Here is a 26,242-nt window from a genome sequence, read left to right as displayed (position 1 = left end):
GCTCGGCTGTCAATGTGGGTGAAACAGTCATCCTCCCCTAAACCATAGCTGTCAACCTTCCCCCTTTTTTGCGGGAAATTCCCTTATTCCAGCGCCGTTTCCCGCTGCTTCCTGCTGCTATCCCAGATTGTTAGATATCCCGTAGACCAGTGTTCCCAAACCTTGGGCCTCCAGCTGTTTTTGGACTACAATTCCCATCATCCTTGACCAATGGTCTTGCTAGCAAGGGATGATGGGAGTTGTAGTCCAAAAACAGCTGGAGGCCCAAGGTTGGGGAACACTGCCGTAGATGGTCCCCAGGACAGGTGAGGCTGCTGATCCCTTATTTTCGAGGCTGCTGATCCCTTATTTTCAAATCTGAAAGTTGATAGCTATGCCCTAAACCTGTCTCTGGATGGAGCTGAATCCTCCTTTGCACCTGAGACAGCAAGCAAGATTAGATGTCTCAGGAAAAACCATGTGGCAACAGAAGGAAATGGCTGGGGAATTCAAGAATGGCTGCAGGCTGCCGCTGCCCTGCTAGCCTCTGCTGCTGATGGACACCTCACTTTGCCTAATGCCCTACTTGGAAGTATGAACTTCAGGTGTGATTCTGTGTGGCTGAATGCAACAATAAGCATGTTTCTTCCTTCTTCCCACCTCTCTCTCCCTCTTGCCTCAAACACACACATTATAAGCATATTTCATGCTATTTAGGTGAAATGTAATGAATTTTTAAAAAGCATTTTCAAAATAAGCAATTTTAAAAATAAAAGGAAATGCCTCATTTGGGTTAGAGTTCCACATAGTGATAGGGGGGAAACATGTTTTTCTACATTTTAGGTAGATAGATAAGGATGCAGACAGTTTAACTCTCCCCTGGAGGCCCTCTGGAAAGATTCTCAGATAGCCGTTTCAGAAACTCATCCCTCCTTTCAGTGGATCAAGCTAAGGACTCTGAATACAGAGCGCTTGGAACGGTCCTACAATTTCACTGCCCTGTACCTACCAATTGTGGAGTGGACACAACTAAGGCAGGCTCACCAAATACATACAGAATTAGGTGCTTTCTCCTCAGTTAAATATTATGGAGTTAATTATTACATCTGCCGATTTAATAAAAGCAGGATTTTAATTCATTTAAAAAATAAATAGATCTAGCTTTCCTGCTTGGATAATGCAAAGTTGAGGACCTTGTGGCCCTCCCAATGTTGCTGGGCTGCAACGCCCACCATACCATTCTGAGGCTGATGGGAGCTGGAGTCCAATAACATGTAGAAGACTGCAGGGCCCCTATCCTGGAATAGTGAAGTCATCCAGTTTCTACCTCCTGCCTAGCTCTGGACATATATGGGCAGAGTTGGACATACATGCATACATACATACATACATACATACATACATACATACATTGTCAGCATCCTATGCACACACAGAGAGAAAGATCCCAGCATGTGCACATTGAAAGAAACAGCACAACAACCTTGGTCAAGCATCTGCTATGCATGCAGTAGATTCAACGTTAAATCTTTAGCATTTCCATATTGGTTCTAAAATCCCAGAGAGTCACTGCCAATCAATATACTGGCCCAGTGATCTGACTCAGTATAAGGGAGTTTCCTATGGACTCCTGGAGACACTGCACTACCTTCCTTCTTCCCCTGACTCTACCCTCCATTTTCCTTGTATAAATGTGTATCAAGTAGATGTGCTTTCCAGACTCTTGCCCAAATGCACAACCACATAAGTCAAATCCTTAAATTTCACTTTGTCTGTCTCACGCTCTCTAATTTTCTTCCCTTACAAAAAAGCCACACTTACCTTCTCCTCTAATCTCCTTCTCTTTCCTTGAAGCTAAGGAATTGCTCAAGCTGTTCAGCATTTGGAGTGGGTGGCTCCAGGGAATGCAGCCAATGGGGTAGGGGTTCAGCAAGTGATCTTTTTCCTTCTCCAGGAAGCACTACATGTGTGTTTGTTTCAATCAACTCTTATAGTGGAAATCCAGTCATTTGATTCATGAGGAATTACAGTGCAAGGTTCTTGTTGTTTGACACAGGCTCAGAATAGTTCTGGGGCTACTCACATAGTACAGACTTCCAGCCTACAGGATCACCATTTCTAATAACAACATAAGGTAGGAGGAATTCAACGGCTGAAGCTTTCCCAGTTCAGAGATGCAGTAACAGGGAAACAACCATATGCTGCATTTCTGCCTGTTGACGGGGGGACAGGGGGGACGGGACCAAGCCTTAATAGCCGACCATTCACCAAAGCAGGAATTAGCCCTTGCAGTGTATGTCAGGAGTGGGGTTTTTTAAAGGAACTCAGATTTGATCTGTTATATATTAAGAATCCATTTGCCATTGGGTCAGCAAATATGCTCCAGTGAGCTGTGACAGAAGTGGGATGGGAAGGTATCCAAGAGGGTGGTAGCAAATTGGAGAGGTATAGTCTGAAATTTTATGCTGTACTTGTATTTGTTTGGTCATTCATTGTTACGGTAAGATGGGAGCGCTCAGGCTGCTTGTTATTGCCAAAGAAAAAAAATCAATTTTTTTGCTTCTTTATTTTGAAATGTTCTACTGTGCCTTCATTCAGCCATGGATTCCACAATGGTATACATTTTTCAAAAATTGAAATATTAATGCAAGAATAAAGACAAACAATAAAAAGCAACGTATAATAAAATCTAAGTAATTAAAGTGTGGTGTTGATGGTACAGACATGGAAGACCCAGGTTAAAATTCTGCTAAAAGAAAACCCCACCACTGGACAAGATGTTAACTTGCTCATAACATGTTTAAACATAAGAGTTGTGTTGCAACTTTGTGGATTGAGAAACACTGCCAAAATTATTGATTTATATTTTCTGTAGGGAATTTCCTGTAGGGATGAAGAGGCAAATTCTGCAAAAGACCAAGAAGTACAGGACGAGCCCTTTAAAAGAGGCCCCATGGATACAGAGTACACATGTTCCATGGGGCCTCCTTTAAAAGACTCACCCTGTACATTATTGCACTATCCAAGTCTAAAAGCAAATGGAGTAGAAGAAACCAAAATACCCACAGTGGGGCACGAGGCTAGTCAAAATATACTCATAGAACATTGGGGGCGTGTGCATCTTTTAAGCATTTCTCTTTGCATACCGTCGTTGAAGGTTCACTGCTCACTAAGTTACATATTAACATTCTGACATCCTCTTCAAAACTGTCTTCTAGCACACATTGATAAAAATGTAACTGAGCAGACCAAGCAATGTCCAGTACACATGCAGCGGTACATCAAAGTAGTCAACAAAGCAGATCTTTTAGCAGATACAGTGCTCCTTTCCGACAGGATCAGATTTTCCTCCTGCCCCTCCTTTCATGGGAGACTTTCTCTACCTCCTTCATGAACCGAAGACACAATTCCTCCTGCCACGGCAGGGCCACACACTGGACAGCCACGGGGAGCCCAATGGCACCTTCGACAGCCTGCAGGAGAGATACAAAGGCAGCATGATATCGCAAAGCATATTTCATTACTGAGGGAAGCAGCCAGTTTGAGCTCGTGGCTTTCAGACTTCTCCCTGCGTGGCTCCCTTTTGAATTGATTGAGACTTTCAGGATCTACTGGACAATAAGGAGGCCTATATTCAACAGGATAATGGAAATGCTCAGAATAGATTTCCAACATGACTGTGGGGGTTTAGTGCTTTGGGTTAGGAGCTGCATTCCATGGATTTGTTTATAAAAATGTATTCCTACACATGTCACTTATGTTGGAATATTGCTAATAATTATACTCCATGACCTTATGGTTGTGATTTTTTTTACCCAGGTCAGAGATTTGATGTCAAATGCTCTTATAGGAAATAATTTAATCACATTAACCAGTTTAGAACCTATTCCAAATAAACACACTTGGAATAAGGCTGTACAAGTTACTTTAAAAATGTAATTTTGTCTGGCAATAACTAAGATCCTACTCAGATCAGAAGCCGCCAATGAAGGTATATTAGTGAAGCAGTTCCAGCTTTCCAATTTAATGGGCGGTGTTAACCAGCTACAAAATTTCCCTAATTTCAGGAGGGAAGCAAGGAAGGGTCAATCTGCTACAAAGCTGTACAGCAAACAGAGCCCCAACAACATGAGGCGGGGTTTAGGAATCTGTTGAACTCCAACTCCCAGCAGTCTCTACACCAACCAACATGACCAATGGACAGGATGGATAGAAGTTGCAGTCCAACAACATCTGGGTGGGTGGGTGTGTCACAGGTTCCCCATGCTTGATGCAGCGTCTAGGCACTGTCCTTGCCTTGGTTGTTATTGACTGACCTCCTTCATCCTCTTATCCCAGGGGTCTCCATAATGCCCTTTGTAAAGCTTCAGCTCTTCCTCATCTGCCTGTGTCACTGTAGTAACTGGGACAACTCCGGCCGGAAAATTCAAGACGTTGTATAAATGGGTGTAAGTGGTAGCAACTGGAAAAGACAACACACAATACTTCTCATTTTGCGGTACCAGACCTTTGTTTCATGACAACAACATGCAAATTCAATAAGAGCACAGTGCATACTTCTCTGCCCAAACACACAATAAGGAAAAAGAAAATGATCTTGACATGGCAGAACACTACTGGATTGTCTTGTGCCACTTTATCAACTAATCTAAAATAACCTTCAGAACAGTCGCACAACTGTTCAGGGGAAGGAGCCTCAGAAAGGTGTTGATTGATTCAAGTGTTTTCTCAGATATTTGCCTAGATGCATCCACATCAACAATGCACACACCCATGGAATCAGCCCAAAAGGAACTGGGTTTTCCTGGTTTGGCTTCAAGCATGTTGAGAACCTGAAGAATTGACTTGATTAAAGCCTGAAGCCTTGAAAAAAATTAGAATACGAATGAGGGTGCTTTCTTATCACTTCTAAGAAAATATGGCATTTGCCTGCAGGCACATTCTTCCTAACTGTACAAGCAACCACAAGAGATCTGGTCAAGCTGAAATCTGTTGCAACCTTCTTGCCTTGAAGTTTTTAAAAGGAGATGAGACTTACCGTAATTCACTCAGTTTTGTTTTGTGGGATTAATAATACTGGGTCCAGAGAAGAGTGAGCAGAACTCCACTCAGGAAACACGATTAATATGGATGCTCTCACCACTAGTGCCCTTGTGGTCTCCCCAAAGCCGCTCCATCTGGAATGGTGTGTGACCAGGTATTGGAGGGGCCAGCTAAGAGAATGGGGGGGGGGGTTTGCCAGAATTCAAGGGGGCTGCCTTGCACAGGCAGAAGTTCCTTTCCACTCCCTCAACACACCTTTGAATTCAAATTATAAAATAACAATGATAATATTTTCTCACTGACACTGGTTGAAGGAAAAGTACCAAAATATAAGTACAATTTCATGCAAGGTAAATATTGAATAATCAAGGAATTAATGCATCAGTCAAAAAATCACATCTACTCACAATAGTGTTGGAAGAAGAGATGGGTTGTGAGACTACAATGCAACCCAGCTACAGTTCTGCTAGCAGTACCTTACAGATTCAGAGTATATTATGTCCTGGGTGGAGCTAGACTAATGTCTTAGCTATACCTTAGTTGGTTAAGGAGTCCATCCCAACCGGTATGGCATGATGCAATGTAGGTGAATCTACAGCTACGTATGTTGCCATATTGGTATCCTTCAGGTTGAAGGGTAGGTTATAAATACAATAGAAGGTGGTGATAATACTAAAAACGGGACCTGTTCTATAGTAGTGTGTTCCTGCTTCATAGTCCTGCTCTACAAATCTTTCTCACCACTTTTCAAATTCATTATGCCCCTTGAAGGAACCAGAGCTAAATTGATTAATAAATGCACACATATCAATAATTTCTTCCTTTCGCTTGATTACTACTGAGCAGGAGACAGTTACGTATTAGTGGATGGATGTTCTAACATCCATCTCCTGCCAAGTTGGGATCATCTGCCAGGAAATATGGTAGAGATCAAGGATGGCACAATGTGGCTAGATGGGCCCATATACCCTCTCTCCACAAACTTTTATAAATATTTGAATCATAAGGCTGGGAGAGAAAGATGGTCATCATCTATTCCTCTTTTGCTCAGAGCAGGCTGCTCTACAGGTCAGCTCAGAGAAAGCCACATTATTTAATCCACAGTATGCAACAAGCCAAGGGAACAGGATCAATATAAGAGCATGTATACTGGAAAATCAGATAAGATGTATTATTTGGTACCAAATAGCTTGCCAGCATATCCCAAATTAAAAGCTGGTCCCAAAGCTGGACAAAGCACAACGTCCAGCTTCAACTTCCTCCATTCTGCAATGAATTCATCACGGTAAGCCTGGGGAGAAATACAAAGAGAAGACAGTGGCTATTATGTACAAAATGCCACCATCAGTGTGAATTGATTAACAGAAATGCATTTACATCCTTATGTGTTGCTGATCAGCACAAAACCTAAGAAGCTCTACAGTGTTCTAGTCATTTTAGCTGTGGAGAAAAGGCTGAAGTGTGCTATACCTGAAGGGGTGTCTCCACCCACATTGTTCAATCCAGACACTGAGGTCCAGCTCCAAGAACCTTCTGGTGGTTCTCTCATTGCAAAAAGTGAAAATATAGGGAACCAGGCAGAAGGCCTTATTGGTTGTCACATCTGTGGAATGCCCACCTGTCAAATTTCAAAGAGTTAAACAACCATACTACTACTACTACCACTACTACAAACAAATCAGGAGAAGACTGAAGACTTGGGAGATGATTGACATGCTACTGCTGATCTCCATACCCTCAGCATGAGTCCTATTTTTCCTCATTCTCTCATGGCTCCTGCTCACCCATTAGTACTTTATCATCAGCTTGACCTCTGTCAAAAATGCTCTTCACTTCATCATTTGGCCCAACCCTCTTTGGTCACTTTAAACTATCTGCTTGTGTACAGAACAGCACACCATAGCTCCATCAGTTGTATGTTAACATAGACCAGAACTGTGGAATACAGTATTAGCATAGGTCAGCATCATTGATGGTGCTGTAGCTGGAGTTCTAGGGACCATATTAGCTTTCAATTAATATCATTCTCCAGAATTAAATCATATAGGATTGTGAGGTAACTATTATTTGCAGGTCTTGCTCTCAGCAATGAAAGGCACAAAAACTACCCAACAGGGAGACTGTATGCACACTTTCCCAAGAAACTGCCCTTTCTGAACAGGTTTCTCTCTGATGAGCAGTGATTGGGGGCGGAGAAAATTTGAGCACTTGGGCACTTTACTTTGTCTTTTAACAAGAAAACAAAATTACCATCCGGTCAACGTTGTTCTTCCAGAAGTTTTTCACTGACCTAGGAAATTTGCAGAAGGCATGCAGATTAGAATTCATGACAGGAACAAGAGAAAAAAAATTCCTCAGAGAAAATTAACTAAAACTGCCCATTTTGGCCATATAGTCACTTTTCATCACAGATGCAGTCACACAGTACATTCACAATGATGGAAATATCATTATTCACAATAGTGGTTGTGAAGTTTTAACAACATTGGTATTCCACACAAAATTCCCATCATGATTATATTTAGTACTTCACAATGAATCCATTTATAAATCGTGTAAAAATTTACTTACCCTACTCCAATAAGGGCATTCAGATGTCGAGAGATTCGTGGAAACTGGGAGAGGGAATACATTAGTATTATTATTGCTGCCACCTTTTCCCGTTAGGAATCCAGCATGCTTTGATAAAAAGTTATAGCTAAATTAAAAAATATATTAATGACTGAACTCTTCTATGTGTCTGATTAAAAGCAGGTTTGAGTCAAAAAGTCCCAAGAACAAATTTACGCTTCACTGCCATGTGTGCCCAGGGATGTACCTGGAACTATGTCACCAATTGCCAGGGCCCAGAATAGACTATCATGCACACACCAATGTATCTCTATTGTTCCTATGTGCAAACTGTTAACTCCTGTGGGACCCAAGCATGACTGAAGAGTGGGGCATAAATATAAGAAAGGAAGGAATAGTAAACCTATATGTATAGTCCCACATCTATCCATCTAGATGCTATCTTCAGAGCAGCTTTTAGAAAAGTGTCCAAGTGATAAGTTGCAAATTACAGCTGATGGGGTTTCGATGAGAGGTAAATCCTCTTCGTAAATTATTCATTGGAGCATTCTACTAAAGAAACTGATGGACTTTCTGTCTTATTTCATTATTCAACTAAAAACTAATGATCCACAGGGTTTGTCAGTGCACACAAATCATGAGCTCCCAAGGGGTGTTAATTCACACTCACAATATTCCCACTATCACTAACATCTTTAAAAAGCTTTTGTGCAAGATCCCCAACTGGTTTTTTGAGGGGAGGTGGAAAAGCAGTTTTGTGGAGGTACTTTGTAAAAAGGGAGACTTTCAGAATTACTTTAAGTACATTCACCCAAATTCAACTGCAGTCACATCCCTCCAGATATAAGCCCAGGTCCCTTTTCAGACAAACTTCACATAACGAAATCATTGTTTCTACTGATTTTATCTGTATAGCGGTTTTCAGCCACCCTTGGCTCCTTCAGGAGGAAGGGCAAGATACAGGAATAAAAAGTAACACTTGTAATTTTTTTATTAGTAAGAACAATTGTAGTATTTTTACTGCTTTTAGTTTACTCTGGTAAGTGCTTATAACCTTAGCATCTACTACTTTTTAAAAGTTGCCTGATATGGATTAAAATTCACTGGCGTTGCAAAATTTCACTGTTTGCAAAGCTGTTTTGCAACTTATCAGCTTGTTGTTATGTATTCAAGTTACACAGCATTTTTCTCCCCTCACAGTTGGCTGAAATTTGTCACATGTACCCCACCTACCCAAAAAGCATCTGCTCCCACTGTGCTTAACATGATGAAGAAGTTAAGGTCAAGTAAAGGCTAAGGGTTTCTTGCGATCCAAACATCTCTCCAGCAGCCATGCTTTTTAAAGGACCAGCCCTCCCATTAGGCAGTCTCTGGGATGCAGGTGGGGCTGTGGTCTAAACCACTGAGCCTCTTGGGCTTGCCGATCAGAAGGTCGGCGGTTTGAATCCCCAGGATGGGGTACAAGTAGATAAATAGGTACTGCTGTGGCACGAAGGTAAACAGCACTTCCATGCACTCTGGCTTCTGTCAGGGTGTTACGCTGCACCAGAAGCAGTTTAATCATGCTGGCCACATGACCCAGAAAGCTGCCTGTGGACAAACACTGGCTCCCTCAGCCTGAAGCGAGACGAGCACTGCACCCCATAGTTGCCTTTGACTGGACTTCACAGTCCAGGGGTCCTTTAGCTTTTTGCTTTTTTCTTTATTTATTTTTAGGCAGAGTGAGAAGACCACTTCAGGCAACAGATGCTGGCTGGCAGCAGTGGCTCCTCCAGCTGTTTCCCTTTCAGTCCCTGCCAGCCCCAGCTTCTGAGCTAGGGCTCTGCCAGTAGTGATGCTTGCTTGTTGCTGAGATGAACCTGATCTGTCTGTCTGACCTTGTCACCTGACAATGCCATTAGGAGAGGGTCTGACCGAACAGGCCAGAACCAGGAAGCCAGCCCAGGCTATTCATCCCAGCAGGCATCCCACGTGCCCACATCCTACTCATGTGATGCACACTGATGCCACAAAGGCATTGCAGCATCTGTCTGAGCAGGTAGAAAGCAGGCAAAGCACGGAGTGAGCTGCAGTGCTGGAGAATTGAGCTGATTAGACCATGTAGCCTATTCTGCACCCCTTAAGCTGGCCTGTTGCTCTCAGGTGCAGTGAAGGCCACTGCCCCATAGGGCTGGTTGGTAAATCTGTCAATTTCAGTTTCTCCTTCTTTAATTCTTCACATCTCCAAATCATTTTCTGAAATTTGTTAAGGTCCTCATAAAAATTCATCAGAGATTTTGTGGGAATTTCACCTAATGCATGCATCTATCGATGTATTTTTGCCTAATATGCACATTTTTTGCAAGTCATTTCCCACTAATATAATGCATTTTTCATTTTTACTAATATTTGCATTTCTATGCAAACTTTTGTATATGCATTTGCATACAGGTGACTTGGCTGAAGAACTGGATTGCAAAATTCAGATAAGTGCGGATTTCAGAAGTTGACTGTGTTCACATATTGCTTGGGAAAGAGCACCTTTAAATGCAAACTGAATCAAATGACTCTCCCATCCCTGTGCTCTCATCATCAATATTTACGTAAGATTCAGTTATCAATCATGTTGGCTTTTATGCATGCCGCAAAATCAAAATGGCCCTTCTCTCAAACCCTCCCTATCATTTTTATCTACACTTTGTGGATAAAAACTGAAACTGATAGAGACAATTTGATAAATTTATGCCTGTGTAATTCACAAACAGCCTCTTAAAAGCAATTGTGCTCAACCCAGGCAAGGCTAGTTGCACTAGTTTCAAAAGAAGAGGGTAACACTCATGCTTAATTCACTTAATGAAATCAGTGGGACTTGAAAGTTCACAACTATAGCTGGAGTTTGTGCCTGCCTTTTTTCTTTTGACTATCAAGAGATTTTTTGAGTGGATAGTCATGATAAAAAGAATGTATTGTGGCATATGGGAAGGAAAAAGTTATTGCACGGGGGGGGGGGGGGAGAGAGATTTCTGGCAATTCTATTTTCTCCACTTTGCTTTCAACCTGATCGTTTTGCAGAGGATGGGCTCATCAGAAAGCAGCATATGAAAACCTGAGACTGGCTGCATCAAAGTCATTATTCTTAGATTATGATTTTCCACCTTGGTTATTCCGCTTTATAAGGAAGGCAGCTAGAACTTGATTTCAGTTAACAAGATTGACTGAGGCGACCGAGCTCTAAATGAAACAGTCATTTCTGAGACATTGTATGAGGGAAACAATCAAATATACTAGTTGGCATTACGATTCAGCTTGGAAGGAAATGGAACATGGCTTGCTCTAAAGATCCAGAGCCACGTTCTGATTTAAATATAACAATAGCAATCAATGCAAATAGGGAGTCATAAGCTTCCTGTGCCGTTAAGGAACCTGTAAGCAATCTCATTTTCAGATGCATAACAAAAGCTTCAGCATATTTCCAAGAATGCTGGAGCAACCTTGCAGATTTACTCCCTGGCAATCAAGATTCATCATAGGCATTTTTGGAATATAGGCCAAAATATTAAAACAGAGGCATTTTCTGCCCTGGATCGTGAAAATCCTTGCCCCGCCAGTCTCTCCTTTCCATCCTACCTGTAGTGCAATCCTTGGCAAGTCAACTTTGAAGTAAGCCCACTGAGTTCAATTGGAATGGGATAGCTCAGTTGGTAGAGCATAAGACTCTTAATCTCAGGGTCGTGGGTTTGAGCCCCATGTTGGGTGAAAGATTCGTGCATTGCAGGGAGTTGGATTACATGACCCTCGTAGTCTCTTCCAACTCTACAGTTCAATGATTCTGTGACTTAGTCCCAGGTAAATGTGTACAGTATATGACTGCATCTCTAGTCCCATAGCTTGTCATCTCTTGTAATCCCTGCCCCCATCTCTGTACTTTTCAATTTCTAAAGATTTACTGTCTGCTCATGAACCTAGGCTCACTTCCCTCCTCTGGACTAAATCAAACCTTGAGCATGAAGATATTTGCCAAGTAGGGAACCTAGTGTTGTGGCAGCCAATGGCTTCTTTGCTGTACTCCTAGCTTAGGCTCTGAGCTCCCACACCAGGCCTAGCTGTAAAGCTAGCCTCCAAATATTCAGCTCACAGAGGGTCTATCAGCCTCCCTCTAGCTATCTGGCAGCATCTGAGGTTTTCCATGATCGCATTACCAAGAGAAAATAAAGCACACAAGAGTGTCGCCAGCAATCCCAAAGCTGCACTCCCTACTTCTGCCTTACGACCTCCTACAGGTGAAGGATTTCCCTAAACTTTTCCTGCAAAAGGTGGCTGAGAATCCTGTTCAGTAGAAACTGGTGGAACAGTGTGGGCATTGCTCTTCCAGCTTCCCAACACTGTGCATCATTACTCAGAGAGGGAGATGCAGACAACTCAGCAGGATGAAGCAGCATAGATCTGAGGTTGCGGCGCTCATCTCGGTTTACAGGCCAGGGGACTCGATGTTTGTCCGCAGACAGTTTTTCCGAGTCATGTGGCCAGCACAAATAAGCTGCTTCTGGCGAAACCAGAGCAGCACACGGAAATGCCATTTACCTTCCCGCCACAGCAGTACCTATTTATCTACTTGCACTGGCATGCTTTCAAACTGCAAGGTTGGCAAGAGCTGGGACCGAACAACAGGAGCTCACCACGTCACGGGGATTTGAACTGCTGACCTTCTGACTGGCAAGCCCAAGAGGCTCAGTGGTTTAGATCACAGTGCCACCCGCATCCCTTATTGTTGACATACACAAAGGTAGATATGGAGAAAGTCTGTGTGTCTGTTTCACAAGTTGGAGACTCACCAACGGCATTAAAATGAGAGCCAGGATCCTTTTCAGTAAATTTGGCAACCGGTAACAATTTATCTGGTTTGTCCAAGTGGAATCCACAAACTCTCCATCACTGGGAAAGTAAAAAGAGGAAGAAAGCAGGTTCTATGCTGTAAGATAATGTCTGTAAATGCTATTTACCTGTTGCAATGACATGCCTATGCTACAGCTACTATCCTTGCAGTTAAAATCCCTGATAGACAAATGCAGAATCTGAAACTTAAAGCATGACTGAGGGGCAGATAATCAACTCCTGAAGGAAATGGAATTTTCAGTAATTCAGCAAAGACCCCCCCCCAAAGACGCAACAAGAGCATAATTTAATTTAAGCCTCTCTCCCCCCATTTATCAATTTTATGAAACACACTATAATTCAGTTCCACAACCTATTGTCATTGTTATCTGCACAATACTTGTATACAAAATAATACTACAATTTAAAAAATATATATTTTATGCATACATATTCTATTGACATTTGTTATTCCAGAACATACCGTAATAGAAAGTGTCTGCTGTTCTAAAAGCCATTCCCGAAATGTGTTTTGGCCATTACTTCCTCTTCTATAATATTTGAATGTTATAATTACTATGTTACACCAGATTTTTCAAAGCAATCTGAAATAATTATTATAAGCCTCTTTTGTTGTTGTTAAATTATTATTAATAATAATATGCCTCTTTTGTTCCTAATTGTTTCCCACTAAAGAGCCTTGATATCTCTCCTTCAGAAAGTTTTTGATTTCCCGATTTGTCCTCCCGTAAACACATACATACACTACATATGTGTCTGTACGTCTTGGTTTCTACTTACAACTTTTCCAGTAATGTTGAGCATCCATCTGCATAGAGGCCTTTGGTGAAGAGCTCATCCACCAAAAAATCAATTCGAGGAGGAGTGAAAGGTATAAGCTGAGCAGAAAAACAAGGTAAAGTTTTAAAGGCAACAAAAATATATAATAAATATATGCAGTTATCATTCTGCCTTTATACATGTGATTCTTTGCAATCAGTAAAAGGAAAGGAGGACCTATATATTGCCTGGATACACATTCTTGGCAGAGAATGTTATTGTCTAATCTCCACAGGCCTCTATTAACTTTTGTCTAGAATTGTCTAGACTGCAGCCCAGTCTATAGGTACAGGTGCAGCCACAAGCTTGAATAAGTACCAGAAAATGTCAACTTAGCAGAACTCTGGAAGCTGCAAAATGTCTAATGTCAGAAAACTGGAAATGTAAGTTTCAGCCAGTAGTTGGTAACTGGTGTGCAGACATAGGGTGGTATTCAACTAAATTTTACTCAGACTAATTGGAATTAATGACCATTACTAACATGGCAGACCCTCCAAGTGTCCCTATTTTCCAGGGACATCCCTGATTTAGAGATGCTGTCCCGGTGTCTGATTTGATTCCGGAAAGTCCCTCTTTTCCTTAGGATGTCCTGAATTCCATTGGAGAAATGTTGGGGGGTATGGAGCCGTCTGAAGGCAATCCTGTGTATAGGGAAGGTTTTTTAAAAAAAAAAAGTTTAATATTTTGTTATGTTTTTATATATCCTGGAAGCTGCTCAGAGTGGCTGGGGCAACCCAGTAAGATGTGTGGGATAGAAATAGTAAAAATTATCATTATGGGACATCCCTATTTTCATCGGAGAAATGTTGGAGGGTATGACTTGGGCCTACTAAATCCAATAGATCTACTCTGTGTAAAAGAAAGATGAATACAACCTAGGGTGTGTACACTCAAAAGTCAAGTGTATGTTACGTGCAGCAATCCAATGGCTACATTTTCAGTGGTGACAGGCATCTTCTAAAAAACAACGCCAGTAGACTAGCATGGCTCCAGAAAATAATGAAGAAAATACCTTACTTTTATTATCCCCTTCTGCTTCCTTCCCATAGCAACTTTTCGTCAAGTTTCTTTCTCCTTTGCTCCCCACATCTTCCACTTGCTATTTCTTTTTTTCTTAATTAACAAATAGCACATTACACTGCATCATTTACAAAAATCAAGAATCAATGTTCTTGCTGGCAGTGCGCATTGTTTCTGCATAAATAGCCATCTCTTATTATTATTGATTTGTTACATGTATTACAAAACCCAATAAAATTAAAGCAATGAAAATGCAGCAAACAAACTCAATATAAATTAAAGTTCAGGCAGTGTAAGAAAAGGCTCTCCATGGGCCCAGAGCTTACCGTGTGTCCTGCTTCCTGTAGCAACTGCCGGGTTTCCAGCACAGCTCTCCTCATGCTGGGAGAGGGCTGGAAATAACCATCTCCATCATAGTAGCCAATCCTGAGTGGCCGGGAGCTAGAGTAAATCTGCAGAGAGGAACCAGAGTAATCACATAGTACTAGGACAATGAGAAGAAGGTGACATGGCTTTTCACAGCTCAGGTGAGGGTGAAAGCTAGGGATCAGGGTACCTGACGGACTGCTCATCTCCCCATGTATCTGTGTGCTAAAATCTCCATCAGAGGCCCTTCCCTGGGTACCACTATCATATGAGGTGTGGCATTTTGACTCTGCTTTGGTTTTAGAATGCTCTTTCCCACTGTCTGATTTGTTGAGCCCAGCCATCTTGTTAACTGAAGAGTTGTTGACACAGTGTCAACATCAATCAATTCAGATCACATCAATTCAGGACTGTAAGGGATGGAGTATTCACCTTGTTCCTCTTTGGTGCTGACCTTTAAAGCCCTAAACAGCCTCGGCCCTGTATATCTGAAGGAGCATCTCCACCCACATCATTCAGCCCGGACACTGAGATCTAGCTCCAAGGGCCTTCTGGACGTTCCCTCACTGCAAGAACTGAAGTTACAGGGAACCAGGCAGAGGGCCTTTCAGGTAGTGACACTCACTCTATGGAACACCCTCCCATCAGATGTCAAGGAAATAAACAACTACACGACTTTCAGAAGACATCTAACAGCAGCCCTGTATTGGGAAGTTTTTAATGTTTTGTGTATGTCTTAATATGTTTTTATTTTGTTGAAAGCCATCCGAAAGATGGGAGGGGGACAAATAATAACATTTCATGAAGCAACCTGAAAATTCAGGGCCACATTCTGAACTACCAGAAACCTCAGCTGATACCTGAAGAAGAGAGAGTCCTGCTCCTGTCTTAAACTATTCATGTAGCCATGCAATAGGTATCATTGTTCAGCTCCTCTGTGTGGATAATATCACTATTTGAGTCACTAGGTGGCACTAGACTTAGTGCTCTGCAGGTGGAGTCACAAGTTTCGTTTTGTTGTTAGAGAGATAACAAACTGACTCATGGGTCTCCTGAGCCTTTAATTTCTCTTACCTAGATGTCAGATTTGACTTCAGATTTCTCCCTCCTGACACCTAGACCAAGCTCCAGTTTTTCCTTCTTTTGTTGTGAAAGGGTTTCAGACCTCAGATTTCAAACAAGCTTCACCCTGGGCCTCCATTTTGGCTTTACCCTTTAGACCTTTGCTCCTTCCCTGGCTGACAGCTCCACTCACTGCTGCTATAGAGTGTAAAACCCCTATAGTGACACCTAGCATGCATGCACTGATATCTTAGCATTGACAAAAATTGAGATTCCCCCACTAAAAAGGAAATTTCATTATGCATTAAAAGCCTATGGTGAATCAACTACTTCAGTGTGCTGTTGAACACAATTCCATTACCTCCTCATTAAAGGGAATTGGGGGCACAGATGAATCCAGGCGAAATAGTTCGTCACACAGGAGGGCCCTCATGCACAGAACCAGACTGTCCACATCTCTTGCCATTGGGCCTGTCACGGAGATGACTGGAACAAGAGAGTAAGACTTCTGAACATGGGGAGGAAGATAGGAGTGCTAGTAGCATGATTTCCATGCAGTTGCCTTCCAGTTATTAGGGTTTCTACGTGCACAACAATGCCAAAGGGCCATTTCTGAGGAGGAAAAAGGACTCTGGAATTACTTTCTCCCCAGGCCCATCAGTTTTCACATGATGATCACCTAGTCATCCCATCCACAAAAACTGCCAATTTTATTGTATTCTGAAATGCATCTAAAGTAAAGGTAAAGGGACCCCTGACCATTAGGTCCAGTCGTGACCGACTCTGGGGTTGCGGCGCTCATCTCGCTTTATTGGCCGAGGGAGCCTGTGTACAGCTTCCGGGTCATGTGGCCAGCATGACTAAGCCGCTTCTGGCAAACCAGAGCAGTGCACGGAAACACCGTTTACCTTCCCACCGGAGCGGTACCTATTTATCTACTTGCACTTTGATGTGCTTTCGAATTGCTAGGTGGGCAGGAGCTGGGACCAAGCAACGGGAGCTCACCCCATCGTGGGGATTCGAACCGCCAACCTTCTGATCGGCAAGTCCTAGGCTCTGTGGTTTAACCCACAGTGCCACCCACATCCCGAAATGCATCTACAAATATGTTTTTCTAGGAGATGGTGGTAACTAAAGATCTCACTGGGTGACAATGTGTTCACAGATTCATTTCACCATATGAAAACTGAGCAGTCAGGTCCTCTACATGGTAACAAGAAGAAGAAGGTAAGTTTTAAATGTGCAACCATGAATTTTGCAGTATGAACATTAAAAAGAATTGAGTTGCAATTTTCGCACCCATTTCAGACATGCTGTGAAACTATGGCTTAGCACAGCCATCTGCAACCTTGTAACTTCCACACCTTTTGGACTACAAGTCCTATCAGGGGCTATATTTGTGTGCAGCTGTTGGCAGAAGGTCAATTTCTGGTGATTTGAAGTAGATCTGACCCCCAATTGTTTAAATGGCAACAATATAATGACTTCCCCTTAATACTGCTGCACTGAAGAGCATTGGGGATGGGGAGAGGATTTTTATGTGAAAAGACATTCTGGATTTCAAAACAAAATGCAGAGCTCAGAATGTCTGTTGCACCTGGTTCTGTGGATCTCAGGGTTCTAGTAAAAATAAATTAAGTAGATCCCACAAGGCCTAAGGTCTACACACATTTGCATAGAGTATTTGTGTAAGCCAGGGGTGTGAACTTGAATAAAATATTGGGGGGCAGGTAAGCCCCATCCTGCATAATCAATCACACGACATGGTGCACGCACACCATTTGAATGGCAATGCCCATCAGCTTTGGGGGGGGGGCAACCTCAAATATTTTATTGGAGGGGCAAAGACCACTTGGCCCCTAGCAACTGGCTCCTATGGTGTAAGCACAGGCACAAAGATCATTTGACTTAAATTTTTTTTACTGTCACAGAATCTTACAAAATTAAATGAATTTTCAGGTTGCAAAAGAAATGCGCACCATATTTTTTCCTTACATATAGCCAGCAAAAACAGTTAAGATACATCTGATCTTCGTTAAACAAATCAGAAATTACCATTAACACCTGGCCTTCTCATAGAATGGCATTTGCATTTGTTTGTTTTTAAATGAGCCCAAACTCTAAAAGTTTATTGCTTATCGGAAAACTGCGGTCTCCATCAAAGGGCTTGTGCTTGTTTAAATTCTCCCATGAGCTAAGTAACACTTTCAACTCTCGCTTACATTTTATCAGCAATAGACTTGCTCACCTGAGTTCATTCCAGCTACAGGAGTGCTAGCACCTTTGACGCTGCACAAGAGCAAACGGGAAAAGTAAATTAATGATGGAGAAAAGCCAAATGACAGAGAGAGCCAAAGAGACCCAAGCCATGAAATGCAAGTGACATGCATCAAAGGATGTTCCTAATAGCTGAAAGCCATTGGAAAGCCATTGGAAATTCTGTGCAAAGTACCTTCCTTTTTAAAATATTTGATAGGGAAATGTTATAGGCACAATTCATTATCCCTAATTAACTTCCTAGCCTCTGTAAAACTACACAGAGGAGGGCAGAATCTGATGGCCACCCCTCACGGAAGCAGATCCTGATATTTTAACTATGCAGCTTGCATACACTGTGGATTCAAACAATTTCACTTCCCTTCTTAGAATTTAGACCAGAACTAACAAAAATTTGCAGAGAGATTTGAGCTTTAAGTGAAAACAGGCTCTCGGTCTTCCCTGTGTTTAATACTTTCTGTGGCACTGCCCACTTTTTTTTAGTCCAGAAGTCAGGAATTATGCTACTAATGCAGTTCCCTTCCCCCACACCCACCCCTCTTTCATAGATATAGTCACGTTTCCTGGAAAACTGGCATATCCTCATGCCTCAAATACTCTGAAAGTTTAGTTGACTACATCTCATAAAAAAAAACAAATGTTACTTGCCAATAACCCAAGTTTGCTTAGACAAAGAGGAGCCCTTTACTGCAACCTCTTTTTGGTGTTATTTATTTACTTATTTAATTTGTATATCGCCCTATACCCACAGGTCACAGGGCAGTTTACAACATAAAAACACAAAATATATATTAAAAATAAAACCAATGTGACTTCAATGTGAGCCAAGACTCCACAGGGCTTAGCCTCAGAATCTGCTTTAAAAAAAATAAAAATGCCAAAACACAGGGGTTCATTGAGTGAGAAGTTGTCCAATTAGTACAATAATTTTTGCCTGCATAATGGGACTTCTATATTCCCCCACTCCACATAGAATGAAGAACTTGGTGCTGTTCTTAAGGAGACCCTGAATGCCAGGTGGGCCTTGGCAAATGCCAGATCACGCTAACTAACAGGGATTATGTAATGTTTGTCACCCAGAGAACTAGTTTCCCAGGGCTCTCTGTATCAAGACCTGTATCAAGAATGTCTGCTTTTAAACTGCAATTCTGCTGCTCTTCACTTGGTTGATTGTACATGATTTATGGATGGATGGTTCCAAACCTGTGAGACCTACCTCAGCCTATAGCCGGTGGGTTTTATTCCACAGATCCCACAGAAGCCACATGGCACTCGGATACTTGCAGCCACATCGGTCCCAATCCCAAGAATGGAGCCTCCACCTCCAATGAGAGCAGCTTCCCCTCCGCTAGAACCTCCGGAGGTTTTCTTGTGGTTGAAAGGATTCAAGGTTTGTCCAAAGAGTGTATTGCCACAGTCAATGCTGAATGGGATGGAAAGGGGCTAGTAAGTTAATGCTCCAGTAAGGAAGAGTACACAAGCAATCCTTACAGTTGTTAAGGACTGCAGCAAGGGTATTTCTGAGAGCAAAACTATTATCAAAATCTTCTAGTGACTGGGTGTCACTTTCTCCTGTGAGACGATAGCTATTCAAAGTGAAAGGCTCAGTGTTTAATGGAATACTTTTGTCTGTCTTCCAGCATTTTAGCTCTGTTGTACTGCCCTTGTGATCCTGTCCTTGGAGGATTCTGTTGTTGAATGTATGTTTATCCTATATATCTGAATGGTGGAATAAGGTTGCAAAGACTGCTTTCCTTGGTAAAGGTTGTCCCTTAATAATTACGTACCAATTCCATTAAAAACTGGGCCTTTCACTTTGAATAGCTATCATCTTACAATAGTTATCACTTTGAATACAGCTATCATCAATATGTTAGAATTCCTGCTCCGTGATTGCAGTCATAGGATTGTTGTCTTTGACATGAAGATATATGTTTTGACTCCACAGAGCGGGAAGTGACAGAGACAGGATGTTTGTGTTACTGTGTTCCCTGAAGTGGGACCATTGTCCTTTGTTCTTTCTCTTTGCTATCTGATGCTAGATAGGGAGGGAGCCATGTTGCAGTGTTCCATGTGTGTTTATATGTAAATAAAGTAGATTAGCCAAAATGCTGAGTTGTATTCTTATGTAGGTGTGGGAGTGAAGAAGTGCTTTGTACAGTCTGTTCTTATCTGTTCAATTCTAGCATCTAGAAAGATTGGCTTGAAGAAGCAGCCCAGCATGCTTTGGGTTTCTTGGATTCGGGGGCCTCAACCAGTTCTTTGTCATGAAAGCAGTAAACCATGTACTGAGATGACACTTGGAAATCGATCTTCACAAACACACTGTAGTTCTTCAAACTTCTCTCCTTTCTGCCTAGAAAAATAACCCTCAAAAGCAGGGATGGGAACCTGTGGCCCACCAGATGTTGTTCAGCTGAAACTCCCATAATCCCTTGACCACTGGCCATGGTGGCTGGGGTTGATGGGAGTCCAGAACCATCTGTAGCTCCTCAGGTCTCCCAACTCTATCATGAAGCCTGACTTGGATTTCTTCCTGTTGAGTGAGAGTCAAACTGTGTCTGTATGACACCTAGCTGTGATCTACCGGGTGCATAATTTCCTGGCATGGGGATAAAGTGATAGGAAAAGGTCGACCTCCTTATTTTCTGTGTTTTCAGTTGCTGTAGAGCCACCAAAACTGCCATTATTTACCTAGACTGCTAAGGCCCAGCTGCTGCCTTGAAGAATTAAACAAATAAAAGAAACACACACGTACTTCACTATGGCCTGTGAAAGGTTCGTCTTTACAAATGGAATTGCCCCTTGTTTCTTTAAAACTTTGACTATCACAGAGTCCTCCTGCTCAGGACGGTCTAGAAATTTCACCAAGCCAAGTGTATTGGGGTACCCCTGGAATTAGAGAAATAAAGTGAGATACTTATCCTTACATCTGTTGACCATATCCCAAAAAAACCACCCAAAACATTAGATGAGAATGTAGAGGTGACATTTATTTTAAAGAAAACAACCACAGTTCCTCCAGTCATTAGGTAATATCATCAAATTTCACTTAAGAGTGAATTCATGCATATATTTAGAGGGAATTAGGTTAGTCTAAGAAGCATTTGTAGAGCTTTAAATATAACACAAATAGCTTGAGAAATTAGTGTGCCCTCTCCTTTGACTTTCCCTCCATGCAGATGCCCATAACTAAAGGTAAAATTTGTGATGTTTATGGGAGAGGAGCAGTTCCACTGTAGGTGGGCAAAGCATAGGGACACCCGCCCTCCAACTGGTGACCCACATGGCTGATTTAATCATATCATCTAAACAAATATAAAAATATGCATATTCCTCTTGGCTTTAAATTCACAAGCTTCCTCTGTTGCAGAGCCCTCCTCATCTTACCCTCATTGCAATTATTCAGGGCAGAAAGTACCTTGCAAGCCACATCTTCCTTAATACTGACTGGGACTCCATAAAGCAATCCTTTCTCCCTTTTTTTGGTCTCCCGGAGCTGTTCCTCACACTCTGGAAGGAAGTTGGTCACACAGTTGATTTGCCGGGTTACCTCCAAGGCCTTTGCGTGAGCAAGAAACAAAACAGGGAGAGAAGAAAGCAAATTTGTGACAATATGCTCTCTTCTTGACTGTTCACGTTGTGGAGGTGTCTTTTCCACCTTGCAAACGTAGTGTTTTATCTGTGATCATTATGCAAGACAAGCATGCTAGTAGAAAACTGCAGCAAAAGGGTGTGCTCCAACTTCCGTTTGTAGCATAGGGTCCACCTATCAATTCACTGTGTTGAAACTGGATATATGCTGGTCCTATCAGGATCTGGTTGGTTTCAGCTGTTATTACAGAAACCACTTTGGGGTTACCAGGTGTCGAAAAGCAATATATACAGAAACACCCAAACAAACCACTCTATTTGAGGACGGATCCGCTGCCTATTCTCAGCACCACACAAGACTGCATACACTTCTACAGCTGGCATCTTCCAGCTGCCAAGCAGGCGCCGCATTCACTCCATCCACTTAGCGAAGCCCCTGCTCTCCTCCCTAGAAGCCTGAAATCCAAGTCGCTCCAAAAATGGAAATCCCTTGTAGCTTAGCTGCTAGGGACCATAATAAATCTATCACAGCTGAAAATAACTACACAGATCATATGGTATATGAAAGGCCTGAGTCCATTACATGCCCTAGATGCAGGGTGGGGGTGGGGAGGAAGATAGTAAACTCTCCCCTTAAACCTGTAACTGTGACAGGCCTAGATGCGCTGTTAGCACAAATAGTGCAGGTTGCAAAATTTGACTTTTCTTGGAGCTGGATTTGAATCAGCTTTGCTGTGTGTGTGTGTGTGTGTGTGTGTGTGTGTGTGTGTGTGTTAGAGGATACAAGAACTTTGGGATAAGGGAATAGTGTCTTGTCTATTTGGTCTAAAGAGCAAAAATGGTGGAGACTTTTATTTATTTATTAATTAAAATTCAAAATTATTCTGTGAGCTAGATCATCTTAATTCAAACATATTAGACCAGTAATGTGTAAGTAGGGATGGATGAATTTGTCAGTTTTAGTTTCTCTCACTAGGTCATTTTTCCAATCTGAAGTTCACATCAGTTTGCAATTAAAAAAAAAAAAACCATCCTCCTCAGTGTGAATTTTTCCTAATATTCATATATTTCTTTGCAGTTTTGCCTAACAGGCACATATTTGCAGAGCCTGCTACAATGTATTTTTGTGTTTTCTCTCCCCACTAATATATGAACTTTTTTGCACACAAAAAACAGCGCATTTTTTTGCACCATATGCATTTTGGGACACATTATTTGGCTGGAGAATTGCACCACAAAACTGTGCACATTTTGAAGAACAGCTGTATTTCAGCTAGTATACTGCACATCGGTGCCTTAAAATGATGCTGAGAGACACAACTCATTTATACTGTGTCACTTTTGAGTTTGTACAGTGTTTATCCTGCCTCACTCCTTAAGTAGTAGTAGTAGTAGTAGTAGTAGTAGTAGTAATAATAATAATAATAATAATAATAATAATAATAATAATAATAATAATTTTATTATTTATAGCCTGCCCATCTGGCTGGGCTTCCCCAGCCACTCTGGGTGGCTCACAGCATATCTAAAATCATAATAAAAACACCAATCCTTAAAAACTTCCCTACATGGGCTGCCTTCAGATGTCTTCTAAAAGTCAGATACAGTGGTACCTCGCAAGACGAATGCCTCGCAAGATGAAAAACTCGCAAGACGAAATAGTTTTTCATTTTTTGAGTTGCTTCGCAAGACGAATTTCCCTATGGGCTTGCTTTGCAAGACGAAAACGTCTTGCAAGTTTGTTTCCTTTTTCCTATGGGAAACCGTTTCAATGCATTCCTATGGGAAACCGTGCTTCGCAAGACGAAAAATTCGCAAGACAAAAAACTCGCAGAACGAAATAATTTCGTCTTGCGAGGCACCACTGTAGTTGTTTATTTCCTTGACATCTGATGGGAGAGTGTTCCACAGGGTGGGTACCACCACCGAGAAGGCCCTCTGCCTGGTTCCCTGTAACTTCACTTCTCACAGTGAGAAAACCACCAGAAGGTCCTTGGAGCTGGACCTCAGTGTCCAGGCAGAATGATGGGGATGGAGACGCTCCTTCAGGTATACTGGACCGAGGCCTTTTAGGACTTTAAAGATCAGCACCAACACTTTGAATTGTGCTTGGAAATAAACTGAGAGCCAATGTAGGTCTTTCAGGACCAGTGTTATATGGTCTCGGTGGCCACTCCCAGTCACAAGTCTTCTGGATTAGTTGTAGTTTCCGAGTCACCTTTAAAGGTAGCCCCATGTAGAGTGCATTGCAATAGTTCAAGCAGGAGATAACCAGGACATGCACCACTCTGGCGAGACAGTCTACAGGCAGGTAGAGTCTCAGCCTGCGTACCAGATGGAGCTGGTAAACAGCTGCCTGGACAAAGAATTGACCTGTGCCTCCATGGACAGCTGTGATTTACCCCCAGGCAGTCTTACCTTTTCCATGTAGGTGTAGAGAACACTTTCTGGAGACAACGAGCCATCTTTCAACTTTGCAGACAGTTCCACAAGGGGAAGAGCTAGGATTGGAGCAGCTTTCACTCCTGGGTTCTGCAGCAGGGAGCAAACACATTGCTGGCAAACTGCTATGTCATGTGCACTCGCTTGCTAGACCAACATTGCTACACAGCATAATGGACACATTGCACTTTCAGACATGCAAAGCAGGCTACAGATTAGCCAGTCAGCAGCAGCATCACATGGGTGCTCAATGACTATATATCTAATTAGTAGCAAAATAACAGCTCACTGATGACCAGGAATGGGTACTGACCCCAGGCTTTAGCAGCTAAATTGATCTCCACCCTGCTTTGCATGGCAAGTCACAGAGATATTTTATATGTGACTGTATCTGACAGCTAAGACATCCTTAAAAAGATGATACAACTGAACAAGAAAATTTTGAATTTGAAATATTGACTTACAAATATTGATTTCAACCAATTACACACTTCTTCTCCTCTGCACTGTGGTCACCAAGAGTTTTGAAACAGTATCTGTATCACAAGCAGAGCCTGTAGGTTGGAACAGTTTCTCCAAAGAGGTAAATATATGGTGACAGATGCCCTCTGCATCCAAAGAGAGTTCTGGGCTGTATTTCCACAAAGTGCAAGTAGAAAGAGTTAAAGCTAAGAATGGATATTGTAAGTCTGCAGTCAGATATGAGGATTATTGTGTTAGATTTACGGGTTGTAATGCAATTTATAGCATTCATTTTATACTGCGATGCCTTGTTGTGTTATGCAACTGTGGCTTTTTGTTCAATATACCACCATGGCACACTAAATTAGAAATGACGGGAAATAAGTGTATGCTGGTATACTGCCCCAAGTTTTGTCAATGCAACTCCCATTGTTTTCTAAGTTAATGAGGTTGCAAGAGGACCTCCAGTAGATTCCACTAGATTTCCACACATAGCTTTTACATTGCATGAAAGATCCCATACAATGTGAAAATGAACAGGTAAGGAACCATTGTGAAGACGGACTAAAGTGCTGTATAGATATGGCCAAAGTTCTCTCTGGGAACATGACTCTCTTCACCCACCCCTGTGCAAAATGAGAGACTAGTGGGAAGGAGTTGCTCCTTCTATCCAGAGACATACCAGGCCCTAGCATGAAAGTGCAGCAATGGCCTTGACAGGCACCAGCAATTGCTAAGCAATCCTTAGGCTCAAGTATCTTTTCTTTAATGACAGGTGATTTGTTAACAGTCTGCTAATAACGTGGCCAGGGACAGCTGCATTCAGGCTGCCAGTTGAAATGCAGCAAGAGGAAAAAAGGAAAGCAACTTTATACCCTCTTTTCCATGACACAAGTTTTGCCTCAGTTTCAGCAAGTTCCTAAAGTTAGATAGGGTGCATAAATCGGGGGGGGGGCGCTCCCATAATAATCTTAGCTGAAGGAAACAGAGAAAGCATGGACTGCACCATCCTACTAGATTTATAGGAAAGCAGAGTTTTCAGAGGAAGAGCAATCATGTTAAATTCAACATACACATATTGGGAAAGTATTTTGTCATCACTGTAAGACTACCTAGAAATAATTGCCACCTTTCATGCTATTAGCACTTTTGCAAACCTCAGCAATCAACAGCATCTCTGCAGAGAGTACCAGAAGAGACCCACTGAAATTTTGATACAAAGAGGAAAAAAACCTTTATCCAAGTGATACGAAACCTCTAAAATATATTCACCTGTTGTTTAAACTGTCTTGCTGCTTTCTCCATACGTTGAAAGCCAAGCTCTCGCTTGCCCTTGGCCTCTTCAAGTTTCTTCTGCACCCGCCTCTGATTCACCCATTTTATCACCAAGATTGCAGTGGCTGAACCACAGAGCACAGCTGAGACAATGCGGACATCCACCTTTTCATCAGGCAAGAGAGATTTCACTTTGTCTAGAGCCATAGTGGGAAATCTGCTCACAGCTCTCAACCAGGGAGAGCTGCTAGAGCTGCGAGTTCCTAATAGCAAAGACGGCAAGGAAGGGAAGGAGGTGGTGAATTTTAATCCCACCCAGGAGCTATCAGTTCCAAGCCACTGGGAAACAGAAGCTTGTGCGTCTAGGACTGAAGAAAGTTTAGGAAAGTGTCTCACTAGCATAGCCAGGCACTGATTGACAGAGACTCTACGTCATTTGCCAATCGTCAGTGAATCCTCC

The 26,242-nt window shown here is 42.1% G+C and overlaps 2 protein-coding genes across 8 annotated transcripts in view; both read right to left on the bottom strand.

Annotated features, from left to right (window-relative positions):
• LOC310709650 (vitamin D3 hydroxylase-associated protein-like) overlaps nucleotides 1–3,300 on the bottom strand; it is a 26,936-nt gene extending 23,636 nt beyond the window's left edge. For 6 of the 7 annotated variants that reach the window (XR_014527610.1, XR_014527611.1, XR_014527612.1 and 3 more), the window contains exon 1: nucleotides 1,801–2,532. The gene's annotated coding sequence lies outside the window, so the exon portion shown is untranslated. Of the gene's footprint in view, nucleotides 1–1,800; nucleotides 2,533–3,074 lie in introns of those variants that run through there. The other variant, XM_083509618.1, reaches the window with a different exon arrangement.
• On the bottom strand, nucleotides 3,085–26,242 carry LOC310709645 (vitamin D3 hydroxylase-associated protein-like). The gene is made up of 15 exons (XM_083509594.1): nucleotides 25,780–26,242; nucleotides 24,022–24,135; nucleotides 21,431–21,571; nucleotides 20,768–20,901; nucleotides 19,226–19,432; nucleotides 17,981–18,021; nucleotides 16,094–16,218; nucleotides 14,631–14,756; nucleotides 13,246–13,343; nucleotides 12,405–12,504; nucleotides 7,594–7,637; nucleotides 7,273–7,312; nucleotides 6,205–6,313; nucleotides 4,296–4,441; nucleotides 3,085–3,452 (listed from the first exon to the last, which is right to left on the bottom strand). Exons 1-15 carry the CDS (start codon nucleotides 26,182–26,184, stop codon nucleotides 3,318–3,320), a joined length of 1,965 nt encoding a protein of 654 aa, XP_083365720.1. The 5' UTR covers nucleotides 26,185–26,242; the 3' UTR covers nucleotides 3,085–3,317.

The sequence above is a fragment of the Podarcis liolepis genome (assembly GCF_965112155.1).
Source record: "Podarcis liolepis genome assembly, chromosome: 6".
Classification (NCBI taxonomy): Eukaryota; Metazoa; Chordata; class Lepidosauria; order Squamata; family Lacertidae; genus Podarcis; species Podarcis liolepis.
The sequence above is the reverse complement of the archived record's forward strand: the minus strand, read 5'-3'. Positions and strand labels throughout refer to the sequence as shown.